The following is a 21,495-nucleotide window of genomic DNA, read 5'->3' as shown; positions in this document are numbered from 1 at the left end:
GCCGCCCGGGCTCGGCTGGGCCACGACGGACCCGGCGGGAGAGTTTGCCCCGACCCTGTGCCGTCTCTATCCGGTTCTTTCCGAGACCGAGGCGCACTGCGGGTCGTGGCCTAGGGCTGGAAGCCAGGGGCTCCTCTCCGGTCCGCGTCCCAGTCCCGAGGCAGGGCCTCCGCCCGCGTCGGAGGATACGCGTGGGCTTTTGCTTCCCAGTACTCCTCGCAGACCGATTGATAGTTGTGGGTTTGGCTAATTGGACTTCTTAACTCATTCCTTGAGGCATTAGCTGATAGCACAAATGCATTTGTGACATCTGCCGGAGGAGTTAGTAAATTTTAGCTCTTGATTGAAAGAGAAGTCACCCAGCATCTGGGCCTGGTGGCGCACGCCTGTAATCCTAGCACTCGGGAGGCTGAGGCAAGAGGATCGCTGTGAGTTCGAGACCAGCCTGGGCTACATAGTGAGTTCCAGGTCAGTGTCAACTACATAGTGAGACCCTGTCTCAAAAAACAAAACAAAAAGTCACCCAACAAATCTATCCTGGCCTGGGCAGCCGTTTTGGCCGGGGCACGTGTTAAAGGGGTATGTGTGCTGGACTCCCAGCCTAGTGTGGGAGGTCGGGATTGAGGGAACGGAGCCAGGAAAATAGCAGGAACCCTTGGCCTTCTGATCGAGTCTGAAAAACCATTATGCTTTTGGACTTGGCAGAGGTCTGATCATGACTGCTCCTCACAACAATCCTTTTGTTGCACACTGTATTGTGTGGAAACTACTTGCCAGATTTGTGACCTTCAGGAGGTCTTTTTGTATCTCTGAGCTCAGTTTCACCACATTATAACATTCATGGAACAAAGTTATCTCAGTGGTCCCTCCCAGTTCTCAAAAACAACCTCTGTGCCTTTTAGCGCTTTCAATAACAAAAATCCCTCTAGGGCACTCCTACCTTAGGTTCACCTTGTAAGCATAAATTATAGCCAGAAAGATGGCTTTAAAGGCAGAAAGCATTAAAGAAGGCTGGGCGTGGTGGTGCACGCCTGTAATCCCAGCACTCAGAGGCTGAGGCAGGAGGATCAGACCAGCCTGAGCTACACAGTGAGATCCAGGTCAGTCTCACTACATAGTGAGACCCTGTCTCAAAAAACAAAACAACAACAAAAAAACTTAATGCCAATTTTTGTACTGTATCCCTAAAATGTACCAATAAACTCAATTAAAGCTGAAAAAAAAAAAAACACAGGGCTAGATTTGTTTGGATTTCCCAAAACCTTTAACACATAGAGATTCCTGCCTGACAAGACATTCCCCGTTGGACTCAATGAAGGAAGCTAGGTCTTGATTGCTGTGTCCCCAGAACTGAGCTCACTCACATGGGGTACTCAGTTTTGGTTTTTTTGTTTTGTTTTATTTTATTTTCTGATATGGGGGATCGAACTCAGGACCTTGCACTTGCCAGGCAGGTGCAGCAGCACCACAGAGCTAAATCCCCAGCCCTTATTTTTTAGATTTTGACACAGGGTCTCACTAAGTCAGGCTGGTGTTGAACTCATTATGTAGCCCAGGCTGGCCTCAAATTCGCAGTGATCCTCCTGCCTCAGCCTCCCAAGTGGTGGGATTACTAGCATGCACCGTCACACCCGGCACTCAGTTTATATTGGTTTGAATAAATTGACGCCAGATAAATGAGTTGTATTTTAATGAAATGGTTTTCAACTGTGCCCTATCTAAGAAATAAGCCTTTTAAATTCTAGCTCCTCTGCACTGTTGCACTGACCGAGATTTTTCTGTTGCATTTCTGTTGCCATGTAATGAGTTGTTTTGGTATTTATGGCTTCTTTTAGACTGTTAATGTCTCAGAGCAGGATTCTTTCTTACTGTCCTCCTCTCTCTCCCCAGCACCCTCAGCCCTTAGCAGAGTAGTGTTTAACTGAGACACAGTAACAATGAAGACCAGCTTTGCCCTTCAGAAACCACAGAAAAAAAGAAATGAAGTGACCTGGGGCTAAAAGACAACATTTTTCTGGACATCCAGAATGAGTTCTTTTTTTGTGTAGAAAAGTATATTACTTTTTAGTGTAGCAGTTTGGAAGTTATATATTCAAAATTATTTAAGAAAAATCCTGTATAAAATCGCACTTTCTTAGAGTTGTGACAAGTTTTCTTGGGGGCTGTTTTTGTTTTGAGGGGTAGGGGAGTAGTTTGAGACAGGCTTTTCTGGTGCAGTTCAGGAAGGCCTTGAACTCAGGGTGGTCCTCTAGCCTCTGCTTCCTGAGTGCTGGGATTATAGGTGTACAGGGCTGTTCCCAGCTTTTCAAGTTATTTTTAAAAACACAGTAGCTGGTTTTTTTGGTTTTTGAGACAGGATCTTGCAGTGTAGTTGAGGCTGGCTTTGAACTTGTGGCAATCCTCCTGTCTCGGCCTTCTGAGTGCCAAGACTGCAGGCCTGTGTCGTCACACCTGGCTGCAGCTGATTTTTATTGAGTGATTTTGGGGGTTTATACCTGATAAATGAAAACAAGCAGTCCACTTTAGACTCCTCCTCTCCTACCCCCTGAAAGGGGTGAGAAAAGCAACAGTCTTCCCTTGGAATGCTGTCTCTAAAAGTAATATACTAGATCTGCTGAGTAACTAACTGCCCCAAATGGTAACTTGGAAAGAGTCCACCAAGGTATAATAAGAGGTGTTTGTTTCCTTCAGGCTACAAATCTGGCCAAGAGGGTCAATATGTTGACAACTATTGGCTAGATAAAATAGATTTGGCACATTGCTGATGAAGAGTACTATTCCATTCTGCTGGTCCATTAAGCTCCCTCTGAAGCTCTCTGAGGCCATACCGTGGCACACGCTTGCAGTCCCTGCAGTCAGGAGGAGACTTCAAGGCCATCCTGGACTACATAGTGAGCTCAAGGCCAACCTGAACTACATAGCAAGACCCTGTCTCAAACAGGTCCCGAGGTGTGGTGGCCACGCCTGTAATCCCAGCACTCTCCTGTAATCCCAGCACTTGGGAGGCTGAGGCAAGAGGATCACTGTGAGTTCGAGACCAGCCTGGGCTACATAGTGAGTTCCAGGTCAATCTCAACTACACAGTGAGACCCTGTCTCAAAAAACCAAAAAAAAAAAAAAAAAAAAAAAAGCCCCACCTCTCTGAGGCCAGATGCAGTGTGTGTTTTGGGGTTAGGGGTTGCTGGAGCTTGAATCCTAAACCCATGTCAAGCAGGAGCACCACAGGAGACCAGGTGCTAACTGGTCATCCTGTGAGGGCAGGATAAACAGTCCCCAGCCTCCTTCCCTACCCATACTGCTCCCAGGAGTGAGATGTTCACAGTGGCTCCCCTTCCTCTCCGCTCTTCAGGGAAAATGTGCTCAGGAATGGAGTTCGCTGTATTCCAGAGTAAGCTCTGTATTAATAAGCATGTCTTTAGCCTTACTGGGACAAAACTAGTTTTAGAAGGTGGGCATTTTTGATTATATATTATTTGGGCTGATTTGGAGGAGGCAAATTGTAGCATAAATTGCATTTACTCATTAATCTCATTAAAAGCACCTTTAAATTTTTTTTCTTTTCTCCCCACACCCCCACCCCATACGGGGAATCGAACTCAGGACCTTGCACTTGGAGGCAGGCAGCAGCACCACTGAGCTAAAACCCCAGCTACAATTTTTTTATTGGTACGTGTTGGAACTGTGAGAGATTGTTTGTTTTTTCACGTTTTATTTTGTTCTACTAGATTGTAACATCTGGAAATAGTCTTTAGTTCTTGGTCATCATCATCACAGTGTTTTCTACCAGCATTTGTTTTGAATTAAATTCAAAGTTGAGAATAAGAACACCGGATATCTCAGAGTTTAGGTTAAGGCAAAGCTGGGAAGGACTTACTTCTAGAATCACCGCAACAGGTTTTTTCCTAAGCACATAGTAACCCAGACTCCCAGTGAGCGGTTGGGTGACCCCTCGGTCACAGGCAGTACCTCCAAACCGAGGGTAGTATTTCCTGCCGTGCAGGGTTGTTTGAAGGCCGATCCCTCACACATTTGTCCTTCCGTCTCTGTGTTCTCAGTGCCGCAGCAGCATCTAGCACTAGAGAAGTGCCTGATAAATGAGGCGGGGCTGGAGGGGTGGAGCCCCCGCCCGTGGAGAGGAGGGTCTGGGTCCCGGCCGGCGTGAGCAGGTGCACGCAGTCCTGTGAGCCTCGAGTGGGCGCAGTTCTGTCAGGGAGTCACCGGAGCGCACGCTGTCCCGAGAGGGGCCGGAATGTGTGTCTGTGGCTGTGAAGGCGGCAGGCCGAAATCAGTTACGTTAAGGAGTTCGGTAGGCAGGAGACAGCCCTTGAAAACATGGGAAAGTGTACTCATTTACGAGTTATTATTGACGGGCTGTTGGAGTGGCTGTGCTGTGGGCCAAGCACTGGAGGGAAAGGAAGGTAATCGCTGCCTGTGGAGAGCAGCCTCCTAGAGGGGAGGTGGACGCTGGGTGGTTACAGTGACTGGCTCCTCACCAGCCGGTCGGGAAGCCGCTGAAGCGGCTGTGTTGAGAACCAAGTGGGCGGGGATGGAACTCGGCGATGGCAGAAGTCCAGGCTAAGGGTAGGCGTCGCGGAGCAAAACCGTAGCAGTGGGGAGGTAAAAGCGGTCCGATTTTGGAGAATTTGAAGGTGGAATACATTGCTGACAGACTGACTATGTAGTTTGCCAGAAGGGATGACTAAGATTTTCAGCCGAACGAACCAAGAAATGCTGTTGCTGTTTAGTGCAGTGAGTGTCTGGAGCCGGGAGCTGGGGGCACAGGCCTGGAGCCCACAAGAAGGCGCAGCTAACTGCTGTGAAGCTGAGCTGTGGGACAGAGGGACTCCCCTGGGTACAGGGTGAGAAGGGAGAATTCGGGGTGCTGGCGCACACGAGTCCCGGCGTGGGGCTGCAGCAGCGCGGGCTTCTTGCCCTCCGAAACGAACTCGGGCTGTGTCACACTGGAAGGAGCAGAGCTTGGCCTGTTCTCTCCCAGCCAAGGTCACCTGACTCCAGCTGAATTCCTCCCCTCTGAATTAACCGTGTATTCTTTTCAGCAAAGATACAATAAGCCTGTGCCCTGGTTCTGCAGTCCCGCCTGCTCGATACTTGTTATCAGCAGTGTCCGGGTGCCTGCCCAGCTCCCCCTTCTCACACTGGTAATGGAAAAACCCTGGACGTCCTGGAGTCCTTTGTGTTTGCTGCCCAGACCAGCTTAGATCAGCCCAAGACTCGGTTTCTCTCGAGTCTGTCTCTGTGTCTCTTTTAATCCCCACTTTCCTATCTCGCCGAAGTCACACTGGCTTTCAGGAGGCCAGGAGCGCTGCAGGAGTCTCTGGCAACTCCCGTTACCCTTTCCTTATACTGAGAGGATGAGACAGGAGGATCAGAAGTTTGAGCCCAGCCTGGGCAACTCAGTGACTTAGCAAGACCCTACCTGAAAATTTTTAAAGGTGGGGGTCTGGAGATGTAGCTTAGTATGAAGGCTCTTGGTGCCATCTCCAGTACCAAAAAGAATAAAAAGAAAGAATAAAACATGGTCTTTTGTCCAGAACTACCATCTTACAGTAATTCACCAAAGTGATGAACACAGAGGGAGAGGGGAAAGGAACCCCAAACATGTCCTCTAGGCCTCCTAGAAAGTGTGGAGTCAGGGCCAGGGATGTAGTTCAGTGGCACAGCACCTGCCTGGCAAGTGCGAGGTCCTGAGTTCATCCCCGATACCAAAAAAAAAAAAAAGCATGGCGTTGTCCCTTTGGCCACATCTGTGCAGATCTACAAAAGGGATGGTGGTGTGCACATCAAGGGAATGGGTGTGGTTCAAAAGCAATGCCACACACGTAACCATGGCAAAACTGGAAGTCTACAGCATTCCCCAGCCTGCTTGTGGCATTGTCATAAACAAGCAAGTTAAGGACAAGATTCTTCCTGAAAGATCAGCATATTTTGGGGGGCGGATTTGAGACAGGGTCTCACTATGTAGTTGAGACTGACCTGGAACTCACTATGTATCCCAGGCCTGGTCTCAACTCACAGCGATCCTCCTGCCTCAGCCTCCTGAGTGCTGGGATTACAGGTGTGCACCACCACTCCCACCCATTGAGCATATTTAATATTGAGTGTATTAACTCTTGAGAGCCAAGATTGCTTCCTGAAATGCATGAAAATGATCAGAAAAAGAAGGCAAAGAGAAGGGTCCCTGTTACTGTGGATGGTGCACATGTGAGAGGTCAGTGCTACAGGTGATAAAAAGAGTCACCACCAGTCAGGGAACAGAGGAGAGGAGTTTACTGCCAGGGGGCAGCGGGCAAACCCCACGAGAGGAGAAAGCACAGCCAGAGAAGAGCAGGCACCTTTATGTTTCGGGGGGCGGGTGTTTTGTTTTTTTTGAGACAGGGTCTCACTGTGTAGTTGAGACTGACCTGGAACTCACTATGTAGCCCAGGCTGGTCTCAACTCACAGTGATCCTCCTGCCTCAGCCTCCTGAGTGCTGGGATTACAGGTGTGCGCCACCATGCCCAGCCTACATTTAATTATAATGTGAGGAAAATAGTTTAGGGATGTTATCTCAGGAGTGTTTCCACCAGGTTCTTTTGTTATTTCTCTCAGTTCTGAGGGTAACTAAATGTTGGGAGACTGAGTGATGTCTTCTGGCGATAGGGTTCAGGGTTCTTGGCATTGACAGAGAAAAGTTCTGAGTAGGGTTAGCAGATTTGTAAGCTAAGTGGGATTAGTGGTCCAGGACTTCAGGAAAATGTGCATTTGTGCCAAAAGCAGGCCTGAGGCTATAAAGGGATAAGAGGAGAGGGCATTCTCTGTGACTCGTTCAGTAATCAGGACACCTAGTGAGTATGTGTAGCTCTCGCCGTGATTGTTTTGGTCTTAAAGGAAAAGGGTAAAATCACCATGACTCCCACACCTGTGTCCGGCTGAGGAGCCGTCCTCCTGTGCCCGGAGAAGCACATTTGGGAAGGAGCCTGAGTCCGTGGCCTACGCCGTGGCGGAGCTCTCTGGCTCAGCTCCAGACGAGCAGCTGAGGTGCCCTGGGCTGTGAGTTCCACGTTCATTACTACTAAAAATGAAAAAAAGCCCTCGGAGTCGTGCAGAGGTTAGGAGTGTAAGGAAATGACTGTTGCCGCGTATCGTGAGCGATGTTTTCTTAGTGGAGCAGCTGCGGCACTTGTCACGGAGTGATGCTGACGGCAGATGTGGCCGTGCCCGCTGGTCAACCACGGCTGTACGGTTAAGGGTTAGTATTTCTCTTGCCGAAAGATGTGAGGTGACTTAAAGAGCAACAGGTAGATTCTCAGTTGGTTAGAAAGCAGCCAGATGTTTATGAAATATTTATATTGGCTAAGATAGTTCCTGTAAATCACCATGGAAAAGGATGTTCAGAAATAAATGGGAGGTAATCTACTGCGTTACAGTTAAGTGCAGGAAGAGTGGTTTACTTGCAAATGTATTATACTTAGCTTAAGGTTTACGGAGCAGGAGTTTGCCTTTGAAGCACCCTGTTTAAAAATAAATGTTTAAACAGAGAGGGAGAGGGAGAGGGAGGGGCAGGCAACTGAGACTGAGAGCTGAGCTGGAACGGGAGGTGCAAGCCTGGCTGGGGAAGCCCCGGGAAGAGGGTGTTTAGAGAAATGGGCCCCACAGACACTGACGCAAAGCTCGGTGAGGTGGGCGCTGAGAAACGACCTTTGGATCTAGGGAGGCAGAGCACGGTGCCCTTGACCAGGGCCGTCAGAACGGGGAGCGGCGCTCTGAAGCCTTCAGGTCAAAGGAAAGAAGTGGGAGGTGGGTGGAGGATGAGTGGGATCCAGGCAGGGTTTCTGTGGGAAGGGGGGTCGTTTGCCTGCCAGTGGGAAGGTCCGTGGGAGAGATCAGCAGTGCGGGAGAAGGAAGCAGAACGGTGGGGCAGCCCTACTGTGAAGACTTAAGGGCTGGGAACAGAGGGAGGGCATCCTGGGTCACCAGAGCGGCTGCTCACAAGCAAGTGGGGTGAACGTGCGAAGCTTGCGCCCCTCTTCTCCCAAGGCTCTGCCTTCTCAGTGAAATAGGAAGCAAGGGCGTCATTTGAATGCATGGAGGAGGCAGCAGTAGAGCTTTGAAACGAGGAAGTCTGGAATGATTGGGGGCCTCTGCGCACGTGTGCACTAAGGCCTCGCAGTGAGGGAAACGTCAGCGTTTACTTGGCAGCAAATGCAGGGACGGTATCTATCAGACAGTGAGAAGGCCCTCGGAGCGCCCGTGAAATTGGATCGCCTCTGAATCAGCCCAAGTCTGTGTCGTTGGAGTCGCTGCCGTACAGATCATAACAGAGCGGAGCCGGCGGGTGTGGGTGCGAAGCTAGGATAGAGTTTCCCACACATCCTGTGGGTCGATTACCTGGGAAGTTAGCGCTGCTGAGGGAGCGGGGCATAACGGCATTTCACTGTTAGTTGAAAAATAAAAATAGAAACTAGGAATAAAGACAGCAAGTGAAGACTGCTTCCTAGTAAAGAGGAAGGAATCAACATCTAGTCCATATGTTTCTTAACCATCTGCTCTTTAGTAATTCCATCCCTTGTCTTTAAAAGTGGTCAGTATACAACTCTCCTTAGGGGAAAACCAGTGAAGTATGTTTCTTCTGCTCAGTTTGTGTGTCCCCAGGCTAACTGTAAAAACACCCCAGACCTCTTCCTTGAAAGCTCTTGAAATGGGAAAATGCGCAGCAGTGTTCTTTTCAATAACTGTGTTCTCATTCTCTGCCAGGCAAACAAGTGTTGGTTGAAAGCTGTTTTTTCTTGGTTTGCTTTTTCAGGATTTAAGAGTACAGCAGAAAATGTCCACCAAGCAGACTTCTTGGACGAGCCTGTCCACCATTCAGAAAGTCGCACTGGGCCTCGGGGTCCCTGCCAGCGCCGCCGTGGCCTACATCCTGTACCGGCGGTACAGGGAAAGCAGGGGTGTGTGGCCCCCACGCTGCAACCGCCCAGATGCTCAGATCATGTTCCCACCTTTAAAATTCACATGAGAACTCGCTTCTTGTCAGACTGGGTGTTGTTTGTGGAGATATAACTGGCTTTCTGTGAGAAATATTTGACTGAAAATATTTTTCTTCCTTTGCCAGTCCTTAATGTGAAGCTAATCTATGAAATGAATTCATAACTCCATTGATCTGTTCCCGTTAGCAAAATCTATGTTCCTCATTTTTAACTAGTTGTTAGGGCAAGGTGATACCTACCCAGGATAGACCTGGAGAATAGGACCTAGAAAAATAGTTAAGGTACCAAGAAGTCAGGAGAAATTTTAAACACATCAGGCAACTTCAGGCTTCAGGCTTCTGGAATTGTCTTGGGAAAAGGAGTTTGCCTAAAACCTCCTCTTTGCAGTCTGCTTTTCCTATTTTAACATCTGAAATAGTACCCCTGAGAAAATGCTAAATCGTAGTTTGGGGGACAAGGGACCCTGGGACTTGAACTTGGCTTCCTGTCTGCTAGGCCCCAGCCCTGAGCTTGCCTTTTGGGACCCAGTTCCTACGCTGGTGCCACTTCTTGTCACTGTGCTCGAGAGCCTCTGTTTACCCTTGGATTAGGGTCTCCTTGACAGCCAGGTTGAGGGCCAGGGTGGTGGCAGCTCTGGGTGTTTTCAGTCTGATCTAATGAGCCACGCACGGTCTCTGCAGAAGAGCGGCTGACATTCGTTGGGGAGGACGACATCGAGATAGAGATGCGGGTTCCCCAGGAGGCTGTGAAGCTCATCATCGGCCGGCAGGGAGCCAATATTAAACAGGTGAGTGTGAGCAGGCCTGTCTCCTTCCTCGGACCCCATGTCACAAACCGTGCCGTGCTGTGTATATTTTAAAAAGAAAAATAGCTGAGGAGGTGGGTCAGGGGTGAGTGTGTGCCTGGCGTACGCTGGCCCTGGGCTTGTGCCCATTCACACACACACACACACAGGAATTTTTTTAAAGCTAAACATGCTGTTTCCTCTCCAGGGATGAGTACTTCTCTCTGGAAAATGAATGCTTGAAATAGTGTTTCATTGCATGAATCTCAATTCGTGACAGCTTGAACTAGTCTTGAACTAGTCTTTTCTATTACACGGAGTCAGTAAATGTACAATGGCTTCCAAGCTTTTCTTACCATACTCTACTATCCAGCCAAAATGCCGAGAAGACAAAATCCTCGTTTTTCTACTCCCAATAAAATTAGCTGGGGAAAAGGTTGCAGATTCAAAGGGAATGGCTTTGAATTAAGGCTCTTCGGGGTCGCCTTTGTCACTCCTCTCTTTCATAAGCAGAAGTAAATGAGGACTGATTATGCATCCCCAGGTAGCTGGTGCTTTCGGTTGACCTTGTCTTCCTCCAGGGTTTTGCTGAGACTCCTCTTAGCTGTGCCCAAGTGCGAGCTTCTCTCTTCTCTCTCTCCTCTCTCCCTCTCCCTCTGCCCCCCTGCAGCTGCGGAAGCAGACAGGCGCTCGGATCGATGTGGACACGGAGGACATAGGCGAAGAGCGAGTGCTGCTCATCAGTGGCTTTCCCGTTCAGGTGTGCAAGGCCAAAGCGGCGATCCACCAGATCCTGACGGAGAACACCCCAGTGTCTGAGCAGCTCTCGGTGCCCCAGAGGGCTGTGGGCAGAATCATAGGTACCACTGGACACCTTCCTCTCTTCCCTTTCTTCTTTCCTTTCATACCTTCCCGAGGGCTTTCCCGGCCTCCTCCCTCTTAACCCTGCTGAGGGGAAAATCAAGTTGGATATTGAGATTAGAACTTTACTTTCTCTTTACTGTCTCTCAAACACAAGGTCCCGAGTTCGATCCCTAGTACCAAAAAAAAAAAAAAAAAAAATTGTATGAGCCGAGATGGGTGAATGGCACACACTTTTTCTCCTTTAATCATAACTTGAATGAGGCTGAGGCAGGAGGACTGCAAGTTTGAGTACTGCATGGACGACTTCGACCCTGTTTCCAAAAAAAAAAAAAAAAAAAATTGTATGAGCCGAGATGGGTGAATGGCACACACTTTTACTCCTTTAATCATAACTTGAATGAGGCTGAGGCAGGAGGACTGCAAGTTTGAGTACTGCATGGACGACTTCGACCCTGTTTCCAAAAAAAAAAAAAAAAGAAAAAAGAAAAAAGCAGGGGGCTGGGGCTGGGGATCTGGAGTGCCCTGAGCAGGAAGGAAGTTGTATGGCCGAAGCTTACAGATAGGTTCCAGAAGTGTTCTGGTAAATGTATTCACCTCATAATGGATTTTTCTAGGTGTTCATGGCAGTGTTCGTGCTAGCCCAGGTCCCGTGAGACAGTGCTCTCCCGAGCGTTTGTTGTGCTTTCTGAATCAGGGCCGCTGGTGTGGCTGTCAGAGGCAGAGAAATGTCCTGTCCCACCATGTAAACTATGCGCCATGTCCTCTTAGGAGCTGGGAATATAAACCGTGGCCTTGCTGAGCAGTCCAGATAGGGAAATGATGTGGTAGAAGTTAACCTAGCCTGATTGTACAGCTTTAAAAAAAAAAATGGCTAAAGCGGGTCCTGCATTCTCCAGTAGCTCCAGGTTTCCTTCTGTTTCATCACCTTACGTTCCGTTCCTTTTGGAAATAACAACTCTCTCCTCTAGTACGTATGGCATATGGATTTCTCTGGCAGTTAAGGCTGGGAAGGACAGGCTTTTATGTACTGTTCCATGTAGGGAGAGGCGGCGAGACAATTCGTTCTATCTGCAAGGCCTCAGGAGCCAAAATTACCTGTGACAAAGAGTCGGAGGGGACATTACTGCTGTCGAGACTTATCAAAATCTCAGGAACACAGAAGGAAGTGGCAACAGCCAAGGCAAGTAACTTCCAGATGTGACTCGTGGCTGACAGTGAGAAGCAGCCTCGACTCCCTCCTGGATTGGTACCTGGCTGCACAGATAGCGTCCCTCTGCTTCTCTTCCACAGCATTTGATCCTGGAGAAGGTGTCAGAAGACGAAGAACTTCGGAAGAGAATCGTGCATTCTGCAGAAGCCAGGATTCCACGCAAGCAGCCGATCAGCGTGAGAAGGGAGGAGATGACAGAGTCGGGCGGCGCTGGGGAGCCAGCTTTATGGAGAAATGCCAGCTGTGGTGGCAGGCAGGCTGCACCCCTGGCGGTCCCTCCCCGCAAGGGAGGTGGCGACCCGGCTGTGGTGGGACCAAAAGAAGGTTCCTGGGAAGAACCCGATAACAGCTTTCAGAAGTCTGGAGCCCAGACCAGCCCAGAGAAGTCCATTTTTGAAAGTATGTAACAAAGAGGGAACACATTAGCCTTATGAAAGATAGGAGTCCTGGTTTAATTCCCAAATAGGAAGCAATAAAAATTCTATTTTATGACTGCAAGTATAAGTCTGTCATTATAGATAATAACTTTCTGATAAAATTTTCTTAGATTAATACTAAGCATTAATAATATTTTTCTGAATATAAACCAGCTAATGGTGAAGGAAAATAAGATAGAAATAGGCCAACACAGGAAAGTAGACTAATACCTCAAATAATTGAATTTATATTTGATTCTTAGATGTTTGTTACATAAATTCTCAGTCTGATTTTTTCTTTTGCCTTGAGTCATTGCTGTTTTTTTTAAAAAATCGCTATTCAAGAAGAATGGAAAGGCCTTGAGCTTTCTCCTGTACACAGGGGTGCTGGCGTGGGCAGGGAGACCAGGGACACGAGAGGCTCCTGGGCCTGTCCAGGATCACAGGATGAGTACATGGTAGAATGGGATCTGGGACAAGCAGAGTTGCTGTCCATGTGTCTTTTACTGACCCGGCTGCAGCTGGCAGATGGAGGATTTATCTTCATTATAATTGGTGAGGGATTTATGCCAAAAGACTGAGGTGTTGCATTATCACCTAGTTACATGGAAAGGGACAGAAAATGACGTAGCACATCTTCACGATGTCTTCCTGTGAGCCCCCAGTTATCCTCCAGCCAGTTTTCGGAGGGTTCATAGCCTCTCAGTGTCTGTACCTCTCCCGCCCACCCCTGCTGTGCAAGCTCCCCATTCCGGCCAGAGATGGTTCTGACGTGGCCACGCCCTTATCCTGTGTTCAGTCCCCAGTCCGGACTTCAGTTTCCATGCCGATGAGTACCTGGAGGTCTATGTGTCTGCATCTGAACACCCCAACCACTTCTGGATCCAGATCGTTGGCTCCCGCAGCCTGCAGCTCGATAAACTCGTGAGCGAGATGACCCAGCACTACGAGAACAGTCCAGTGAGTCATCCGGGGCAGGGCTGGGGTCACCGGAGAGTACCCTGGCTCCTCAGCGCTTTGCTCTTCCTCCTGGCACCCGCTTCTGACTCTGCCCCTCCCGGCTTCCCCCCGTGCAGCCGGAAGACTTGACCGTGCACGCAGGAGACATTGTAGCTGCGCCCTTATCTGCCAACGGCTCCTGGTATCGAGCGCGGGTCCTTGGCACGTTGGAGAATGGGAACCTGGACCTCTATTTCGTTGACTTTGGAGATAATGGAGATTGCCCACTGGGGGACCTCAGGGCTCTCAGGTCGGTGCTGAGGCCAGGGTGGACTCCTGCTCCCCGAAAGCTGAGCTTAGCGCTCATCATGGTGGGGGGGGGGTCGGGGGAAGCTGCTCGGAGCGCCAGTGATTTCTTCTTGAACCGGCTTAGTTCTGTCTAAAAGCAAGGAATGTGAGAAGGCCCTCCTGGTCCTAGGACTCTAACTGCAGTTTCTTTCGCTTTAGGAGTGACTTCCTCAGCCTTCCATTTCAAGCAATAGAATGTAGTCTGGCGCGGATCGCCCCTTCAGGTACTGCAGTCACCCACCCACTGCCTTGCCTCCACGAGAGGAACTTGCACCTTCTCAGGCTTTTTGAGTTCTAGAGGTTCTGGTATCCTTTTTTTTTTTTTTACTTGTTTGTTTGTTTGTTTATTTTTAGCACTAGAAAGCATCGGATAGAAACCTGCCCGCAGTTAGACCCAAACCCAGTAGAGAATAACCCAGCACCTTCCTGTGAGGACGGGGCGGGTACCCTATTGGGACTACCCCTCGCAGGCACCCACACACACTGTAATCTTCCGCAGGTGAGCAGTGGGAAGAGGAAGCTCTAGATGAGTTTGAAAGACTCACCTACTGCGCCGACTGGAAGCCACTGGTGGCCAGGATCTCTAGCTATGTCCAGACTGGGATCTCCACTTGGCCAAAGATCTACTTATACGATACCATCAATGGGCAGGTAACAGGGGCTCACTCAGGCTCACTGTACCTTCTGCTTTTCGTAATGCTGCTTGCATTTCATTTTATTTCCCAGAAACCCTTGGCTGATATCCCTCCTACTTTGGGAGGTCCCGCTCACCGGTCCATCAGAGGAGTCTTTAAAGTATCACTCCTAGTCTTCTGTCCCGTCTCCTCAGATTGGCCTTTCCTCACCGAGAGGATATCATTCCCCTTTTATTTTTCTTCACAGAAGCTGGATATTGGGCTAGAATTAGTTCGAAAAGGGTATGCCATTGAGCTTCCGGAAGACATGGAAGAAAGCGGAGCTGTCCCGGGCATGCTGAAGGACATGGTGAGCCATCCCCGTGGTAGTTCCCGCTTAGGGTGCCTCTTCCCAGAAACGTAGTGAACTAAGCCTGTGCCTCTCTAGGAACCACTTCCTCTTGTTTTCATGCCCTCAGGCCACAGAAACAGATGCTTCTCTCGCCAGCCTGCTGACTGAGCCCAAAAAGAGCCCTGGAGAGATGGCACATACCCTGTCCTGCCTCAGCTTATCAGGTAGAACTGTGTCCCCTGCCTGCGGAGTCTTTGGAGGTCAGCTTTCCTCAGTCAGCCTCTCCAGACTAAGGCGCTTAAGTTAAAGCTCAGTTCTTAGGTCACTGAGCACTGCGAGCCCACTTTTCTCCTGGGCCCCCCTGGCAGTGCCTGCTCGAACAGGGCAGCATCTAACTTTCTCCTCACTTCTGCTCAATAGAAGCTGCCTCTATGTCTGGTGATGAAAACCTCGAAGACGACTACTTACTCTGAAGCCTGGGCTTCCGCCTGCTTTGCTGTGAGTGGAGCTGGCTGTCTGTAGTGACGGGAAAGTAATGAGGGTGACACCGGGGCCTTGCTGTCTGTCATTCCCTCTTCCCCGTGTCCTAGCTTCCTCCGTCTCTCTGCAGCTGCTTTTCTGCAGCTTAATTTGCTCTCAGATCGAGCCCTCTCGAGCTTTGTCTCTGTGTTTGTGTCTTTGACAGGACCTGGCACAGGAGTTGCTTCCTGGAGAGAAGTCTGATAAAGAGATACATGCAGTCCTTCCTTTATTACACACTTTGTTACTGTCTGGCTAGCTGTGGACCAAATCCCTTTTCACCTTGGGGCCAGAGGAAGACAAATACTTTCCCTTCCCATGTCGCCCACCCCAACCCCTCCTGCGTCTTCCCAGAACCCTGCTGTTAGGCTCTGCCAACTCAGGCTCCCCTCGGCTCGTGCCCGTCACAACGCAGACTCCTAGGCCGTGACCTTTCTGAGGCTGGGAAATAGCCGTGCGTTGGTTACTGGGAGCAGTGATGACTGCAGACTTGTGACTCCCCTCCCTGGGTCCCTCTTGCTAAGGGAAGCATTAGAGTACTGGACTCAAAGACAAGCTGAGCCAGGAAGAAAAGGCAAAAATTAGCATAGATCTATTAAAAAGCCTTGGGAGGTAGGACGAGAGGCCACCTCCCCTCTCCCACTGCCGATGTGTTCTTGGAGACAGGATTCTGAAACCGTGCTCCAGCTATTTCTTGTAAACTTTAGTTAAAAATGAAGAGAGGTGGCTTGGGAAGTATTCTCAGTTGCTGGTATATTATATGTGTGAAATACACTGAAAGAACGTACACATTTGGGTTACAATCATTTGAGGGATTCTTTGCTAAATAAAATTCTGAGTTATCTAAAAACAAGTGCTGATTGAATCGCGGCATGGGAGCTGGCTTGTGGGTGCAGTATTTTCTGCGATTCTGCCTCACGTCACGGTCTCCTCCGTACACACACCCGTTCCTTCATGTCCGGGTTACCCATTCCCCAAGAACCAGAACCAGTGCAGGTTTAGGTGCGGAAATAAAACCTTGCTTGCGTTGTTTGGCCTTGGGGTGAAGGGAGGGAGTCCTATCTGGATTAGCAGTCTAGAAAACTGGCTTCCACAGGAAGGGTTTCACTACCCCTTCCATAAGACCCCGGAGCCTGTTTCCTCACAGCCATCTCTGTCTCTGCAGTGTTATGAGGTTACAGTAACTTTGAAAGCACATAAATGCAGAATGACCTGTGTGATAGAATGATGTGCACATGAGCTTTTAAAGGTAAACTGGAAAACAAAACGGCAGATTCGAGTGCCTTATATCTCAGACCTTCTCAGCCTAGAAACAGGTCTGACTGCATGCTTCCTGGCAGCCGTACTGTCCCTCCACCAGTCCACAGATCTTTTTCTTCTCGAAAAGGGTCTGCAGGAGCGGCGCAGAGCGAGTCTCACAGTGTTGGAAGTGTCCAGCCGTCTCCGGTGCTGGTGCAGTGAGCTCCCTGGAGCCCATCCAGCACTGGGCAGAGTCCCGACGCCCCGCCCTTGTGGCCTTCTCAAGGGCAGCGGTGCCCAGATACAGGGTGTTCACAGGACCCCCTGCTCTGGCACATTAGTGTCTCTTGCCTGCAATTTGCTCTCACACTAAAAATGCTTTTTAGGGCTGGGGATTTAGCTCAGTGGTTCTGCTGCCTGCCTTGCAAGTGCAAGGTCCCAAGTTCGATCCCTGGTACCAAAAAAAGTTTTTTAAAGCCAATAAAAGTTGTCAAATCAGTTTATCCACATAAGCATAGAAGGCAATTCAGTGTCCATCAAATACGGTAGATATGACAGGCAATCCAGCATCTATCAGAATACCATAGAAATCTGTTAATACGGCCTTTTCATCTCACATTCCACCCTGAAGGTTCCGTCACTCCGGTATAACCCCTCTCTCTTCTGTGCTGCTTCTCTTGAGAGAGCCTCCCCTTGAGCCACAGCCAAGGGGTCCTACTGTGAGGTATGATTAAAAACTACAGTGAACGTTTTTAAAAACCTTTGTGAGGGTTGTCAGACACGCCGCCATTAATCCCCATCAGAAAGAACACTTCCTTCTCGCTTTGAAACATACTTAGCCCAGCGTCCTTGCCACTTTTCTCAAGCAGTTCTGGGATGACTCCTGTATCTCTAGCTGCCCACCATGCCTGCCTTCTTACCTGATTCCATTCCAAACATTTGCTTTTCCTGGTCATTTCAACTCTGGGGAACAGCCAGAAATTGCACAATGCCAGACCCTCTGAATAAGGTGGATGAGGACACTGTAAAGTTTGTATCTGACAGACGATCCAAAAAATACAGTGAAGGACACACTGCCGTTAATCCTTCCCAAATTCTTGCCTTGAATGCATCCTAGTGCTCTACAGGATGTGTCTTTAATAAAGTCTTGTAAGCCTTATCTTCTCATCACCCCTTGTATCCTCTCTGGTTTTCTCCATACCCAAAGAAGGAATTGGTGCTGGTCTCCAGTTTGAACTAAGTGTGGATTTGTTTTTTCTAAACTGCCAGTTGATTGGTCCTTACCTTGGCAGGTACTCAGGAAGTGGTTAAACGAGGAAATAGCTTTGGGGTAAGAGGAAAGCAGGATTGAGAAGTCCCAGAGTCCTTTCCCTCTCTGGCTCAGGGCCCTCTGACCTCTGGCCCTTGTCAGACGGTGAACCCGGCTGTAACGCTCATTCCCCACCAGGCAACCCGGTTCCCCTCCTACCCCAAGAAACTGCGCATGGTGATTGCAGTACCCTTTATTCCTAGGGTGGCGGTGGCCTTGAGACCTGCATGTCACAGCTTCCAGCCCCTCGCAGAGTTGGGATGAGCGTGTTTAGGGAGGCTCACTGGACAGGTGGCCTTGGTCCCTTTCGAGGGGATACACCATGAAGATGACATTGTCCCAGGGAGGAAGGGCAGGGTGATCTGGCCTGACCACATCAAAGCCCATGTAGCTGAAGGCCCGCAGCAGGTCACCTGTGAAAGGACAGAACGCACAAAACACCCTTAGGACCTGGGGCATGTGTCCCCTAGGGATCTGAGCCCTGCTAGGGAGTGGCCTCTGGGGGACGGGTGGTGCAGTCATTAGCACGTGCCTTGGGTGAAACAGACCCTACCTAGGCCCTGACCCTGGCTTTTAACACTTGCTTACCTTGGAACCTTCCTGGTTAATCCGTTGATCTTTAGTTTTCTCATATGTAAAAATGAGAGCAGAGCATCTTCCTCGCAGAATTTAAGGCTGTGTGTTTCTAAAGCGCTCAGCATAGTGATGGCACTGTTAACTCAGGAGGTATCTACTCCCGATACCACACTGACCATTTAGCTAAGGAAACGCCTAGAATCTACAGGGACGACGTCATGGTTTCCATAACATACTCTCTGGGTGTCCGGTTCTATACCTGATCCTGGCCTCACGCCCGACCCTGTGACACTGCAGTTGCTTCACGCCTTTGACATCCCCTCTGTCGGGCTGACCACACCCCCTGCATGGATTGTGTGTTGTCTCACAGTGCTCCCTCCGTCTGGCCTCTGAGCTTGCCTGTGGGGCCTCCTGACAGTCCAGCTGTGACCTGAACGTCCTGCTGGAGCAGAATGCTAGCTGTGAGCTTTCATTTCCTTTGTGGTAGGAAGGGACAAAACTGCTGTATGTCGGAGGGTGGCCCATTCAAGAGTGAGAGAAGAGGGGCTCCTGTGAAGGAAAAGGAGCTGTTAGCTGCCTCGGTAGAGTGGGCAAGGAGGACAGCGGATCCCCACCTTTGTCCTTCCGGTCGTTCTGGAAGTTCACAAACACGGAGTCCACGTTGGTCTTCTCCTCCACATACTCCAGTGTTGCTGTCAAACTAGGGGACAGAGAAAATGTTTAGCTGCTTCAGAAATCTAAAAGACACCTAATTGGAGAAAAAGAAAGCTTACTGGTCACTTCTTACTCCACACCCACCCGAGCCAGGAAAGTGGCTAAAGTTCTGGAGACTTTTTGTCAGGAGTCATGGGACTGCACACATCTGGACTGAGTGTGGGCCACAGGAGGTCCAGGAAGAAGAGGCTCTCATGTGGCTGGAAACTACTGGTTAGAACCCCACTTGCGTTTCTGAATGCAAGTCCAGCAGCCTCCCCTTGACTGTTATCCCATGAACCCCCAGCCCCCGGGCCCTGCTTACTGATTGTGACACAACGGAAGGTGAAATTCCCACCCCGCCAGCCCATTCCGGCTGTCACCTTTCTCGGTTGCCTCGGTCCAGGGCCCGATTGGGGATGTCCAGGAAGAGTCGGTGGTCACAGAAAAGGCCGTGCCAGTGGGCAGAGCCGTGGGGGGTGAGGCGGAAATGGAAGTCTACTTGCACTGGGTCCTGGTGGAGCAGGGGGTCCGTAGAAAGCACCGTCAGGTTCCCGGCCTGAGAGAAAAGGAAAATGAGAGCAATGGTCTCCCGCTTCTGCACTCATCTGGCCCTCCGGCTGGATGGTGGGCAGGTTTAGGGGACATCTGTGGGAGCCAGGCAGGGAGTAGATGCAGGAGTCTCCCTAACCCTAGGGACTGACAGCCACCGGTCCCTGAGTTCCACGTGCTATCAAACCGAGAATCCAGACTTAACAGAGTATGACTGCCAGTTAACCTAACCCCAGGCTGAACTAACTGTTCCGCATTTTAATGTTTTGTTCTGGTTTTGTGGTACTGGGGTTCAAACCCAGAGCGCTCTACCTAGCACACACGTGCACACACATCCACCACCACCACCTTTTAAAAATGGTAAATGTTGAGGCAGTGTGTCACGGAGTTGCCCGGGTAGAACGTGAACGTGGGAGTCCCTGCCTCAGCCTCCCCGAGTGCTGGTGTTACGGGCATGTGCCGCCACACCTACCCAGACTCTTACTGTTTACAGCAGACAGCACATTGTTTGTGCCTTGTTCTGTTTGGTTTTGAGACATTCTTGCCATGTTATCCAGGCCGGCCTCAAACTCCTGGGCTCACGCAAATCTTGCTTCAGCCTCTCAAGTAGCTGAGACAGACAGCACCGCCCCAGCCAGCTTCCGGCTTGCATCTGTGGTGTCTGTTTCCTCTCTCACTGTACTGTCCTGCTTTCGGTCATCGTATGAGGCGTCTCAAGTCCTCCGTTTCTCGTTTAAAATGCAGAGTTCACAACCAGGCGTGTTACTGTACTATAATGCGAAGGCAAGCGCAGGGACTCTGGGATTCTAGATCCAGTTCTGTGTCGTAGAAGTCTCTTCTACCTTTGTTCCTACTTCTTTTCCTACCCTGCTTTTCACTAGCCACTGTATGACATTCTCCTAGGATCTCTGGCTAGAACCCTTGCCGAGACAGTAACTAGACAGCTTTCACACATGCCCTGCAGCTCTAAATTTCGGATTCATTTTCCAGTAGGCAGTGCCAGGTACCCTTTCAGCCAGCTCACACAGTCCACTTACTGAGCTTAGCACTTTAGGCCGGTCTTGGTCTTCTCCGTGCTCGGTGCTCCTGCCCGCCTGGAGGCCTGCTGGGGACTCAGGAGCACTGGAGGCAGCAGCGGGGCCGAAGTGTCAGGTCCTCCTCTTCCTTGTAGGTGATGCTGGATGGAAAAGCAAGACCCAAATTCACGCTGCAATCTGAGGTGAGGAGAGGGTGGCAGCTTCCTGGCTCACCGTCAGGCTTGGCTTTGTCTTGTGCGCTGCCTGTGGACTGACACATTTCCACTTCCCAGGCCGGCAAAATGTAAAAATTCTAAAAGCTCAGGCCAGCCTTCCACTCTATTTTGCTATTATTTCCTGTCACGTGGGAAGCTTTCAAACGTTCGTTTTTCCTTACAGTTTATATAAATTACAAACAGAAATGAAAACAAGTACCTTTTATAACAACGAGGCAGCATCCTCTCCCGGAGGGTGATCCGGTATTTGTAACAGTAGAGGTAGTAGGCGTATGGTGACCAGATGGGGTAGAGGTAGTTCCGTGTTTTTCCCCTCTTGATGTAAGAAAGGGAGTAGAGGGAGGGGCGGGACCTGTTACAAGGCAGTTTCTCTGTTCAGTGCCACCCAGCGGCAAAGTGAGGGTCAGGGTTTGGTGGCACAGGTTTGGGCAGCCTTGTCCATTGTGACCTGGTGGGCACTGTGACATAGGAGGTCAGCCCTGTGTCACCTCAGGACGCACCGGCCCCACCCTGTCCTCACTTCACAACTATAGCAATGGTTGAAATAGTTCAGTGCTCCCCTGCTGACTGGCGAACAGCCCTTCCTGTCTAAGCATTCGCGCCCACTTGCCCTGTCTCTGGGAATACCCCTTTTCCCTAAAATCCAGCAGCTAAAGGGTGGCTGCTGACACCGCAGGAGGCCTCCAAGGCCTTGATCCTGCGCTGAGCTAGTGGGCTGGTTCGCAGTTCAGCGTTTTTTACTACTGGTTGTTGTACCAAGCCAGAGAGTACAACCAAATACCGGGACACACGTGAGACTGCAAGAAGTTTATTCCACACTCTCTGAGACAGGTGAAGCCC

The 21,495-nt window shown here is 50.0% G+C and overlaps 2 protein-coding genes across 2 annotated transcripts; one reads left to right on the top strand and one right to left on the bottom strand.

Moving 5' to 3' along the window:
* Nucleotides 1-8,804: 8,804 nt before the first annotated feature.
* On the top strand, nucleotides 8,805-15,875 carry Tdrkh (tudor and KH domain containing). The gene is made up of 13 exons (XM_010616523.2): nucleotides 8,805-8,949; nucleotides 9,669-9,775; nucleotides 10,443-10,632; nucleotides 11,677-11,816; nucleotides 11,927-12,245; nucleotides 13,062-13,222; nucleotides 13,339-13,511; nucleotides 13,709-13,773; nucleotides 14,049-14,200; nucleotides 14,432-14,533; nucleotides 14,643-14,739; nucleotides 14,936-15,013; nucleotides 15,201-15,875. The coding sequence occupies exons 1-12, from the start codon at nucleotides 8,826-8,828 to the stop codon at nucleotides 14,986-14,988; spliced, it is 1,683 nt and encodes a 560-aa protein (XP_010614825.1). The 5' UTR covers nucleotides 8,805-8,825; the 3' UTR covers nucleotides 14,989-15,013; nucleotides 15,201-15,875.
* Nucleotides 15,876-17,768: 1,893 nt separating this feature from the next.
* On the bottom strand, nucleotides 17,769-21,030 carry Oaz3 (ornithine decarboxylase antizyme 3; the record flags this gene model as incomplete). The annotated part of the gene is given in 6 exon segments (XM_010616522.2): nucleotides 17,769-17,995; nucleotides 18,773-18,858; nucleotides 19,235-19,410; nucleotides 20,441-20,518; nucleotides 20,520-20,580; nucleotides 20,855-21,030. Coding segments are annotated over 6 exon segments (720 nt in total), but the record flags the coding sequence as incomplete, so codon positions are not given.
* Nucleotides 21,031-21,495: the final 465 nt, after the last annotated feature.

Source organism: Fukomys damarensis, unplaced genomic scaffold, assembly GCF_012274545.1.
Source record: "Fukomys damarensis isolate Sample0158 unplaced genomic scaffold, DMR_v1.0_HiC HiC_scaffold_33, whole genome shotgun sequence".
Lineage (NCBI taxonomy): Eukaryota > Metazoa > Chordata > Mammalia > Rodentia > Bathyergidae > Fukomys > Fukomys damarensis.
Note: the sequence above shows the minus strand (reverse complement) of the source record. Positions and strands in the feature narration are given on the sequence as shown.

Coding starts and splice junctions, on each gene's coding strand:
- Tdrkh (XM_010616523.2), top strand. CDS start 8,826: ATGTCCACCAAGCAGACTTCTTGGACGAGCCTGTCCACCATTCAGAAA. Junction 13,512..13,708: donor GGGGACCTCAGGGCTCTCAG/GTCGGTGCTGAG, acceptor CTTTCGCTTTAG/GAGTGACTTCCTCAGCCTTC. Junction 14,201..14,431: donor ACGATACCATCAATGGGCAG/GTAACAGGGGCT, acceptor TTTTCTTCACAG/AAGCTGGATATTGGGCTAGA.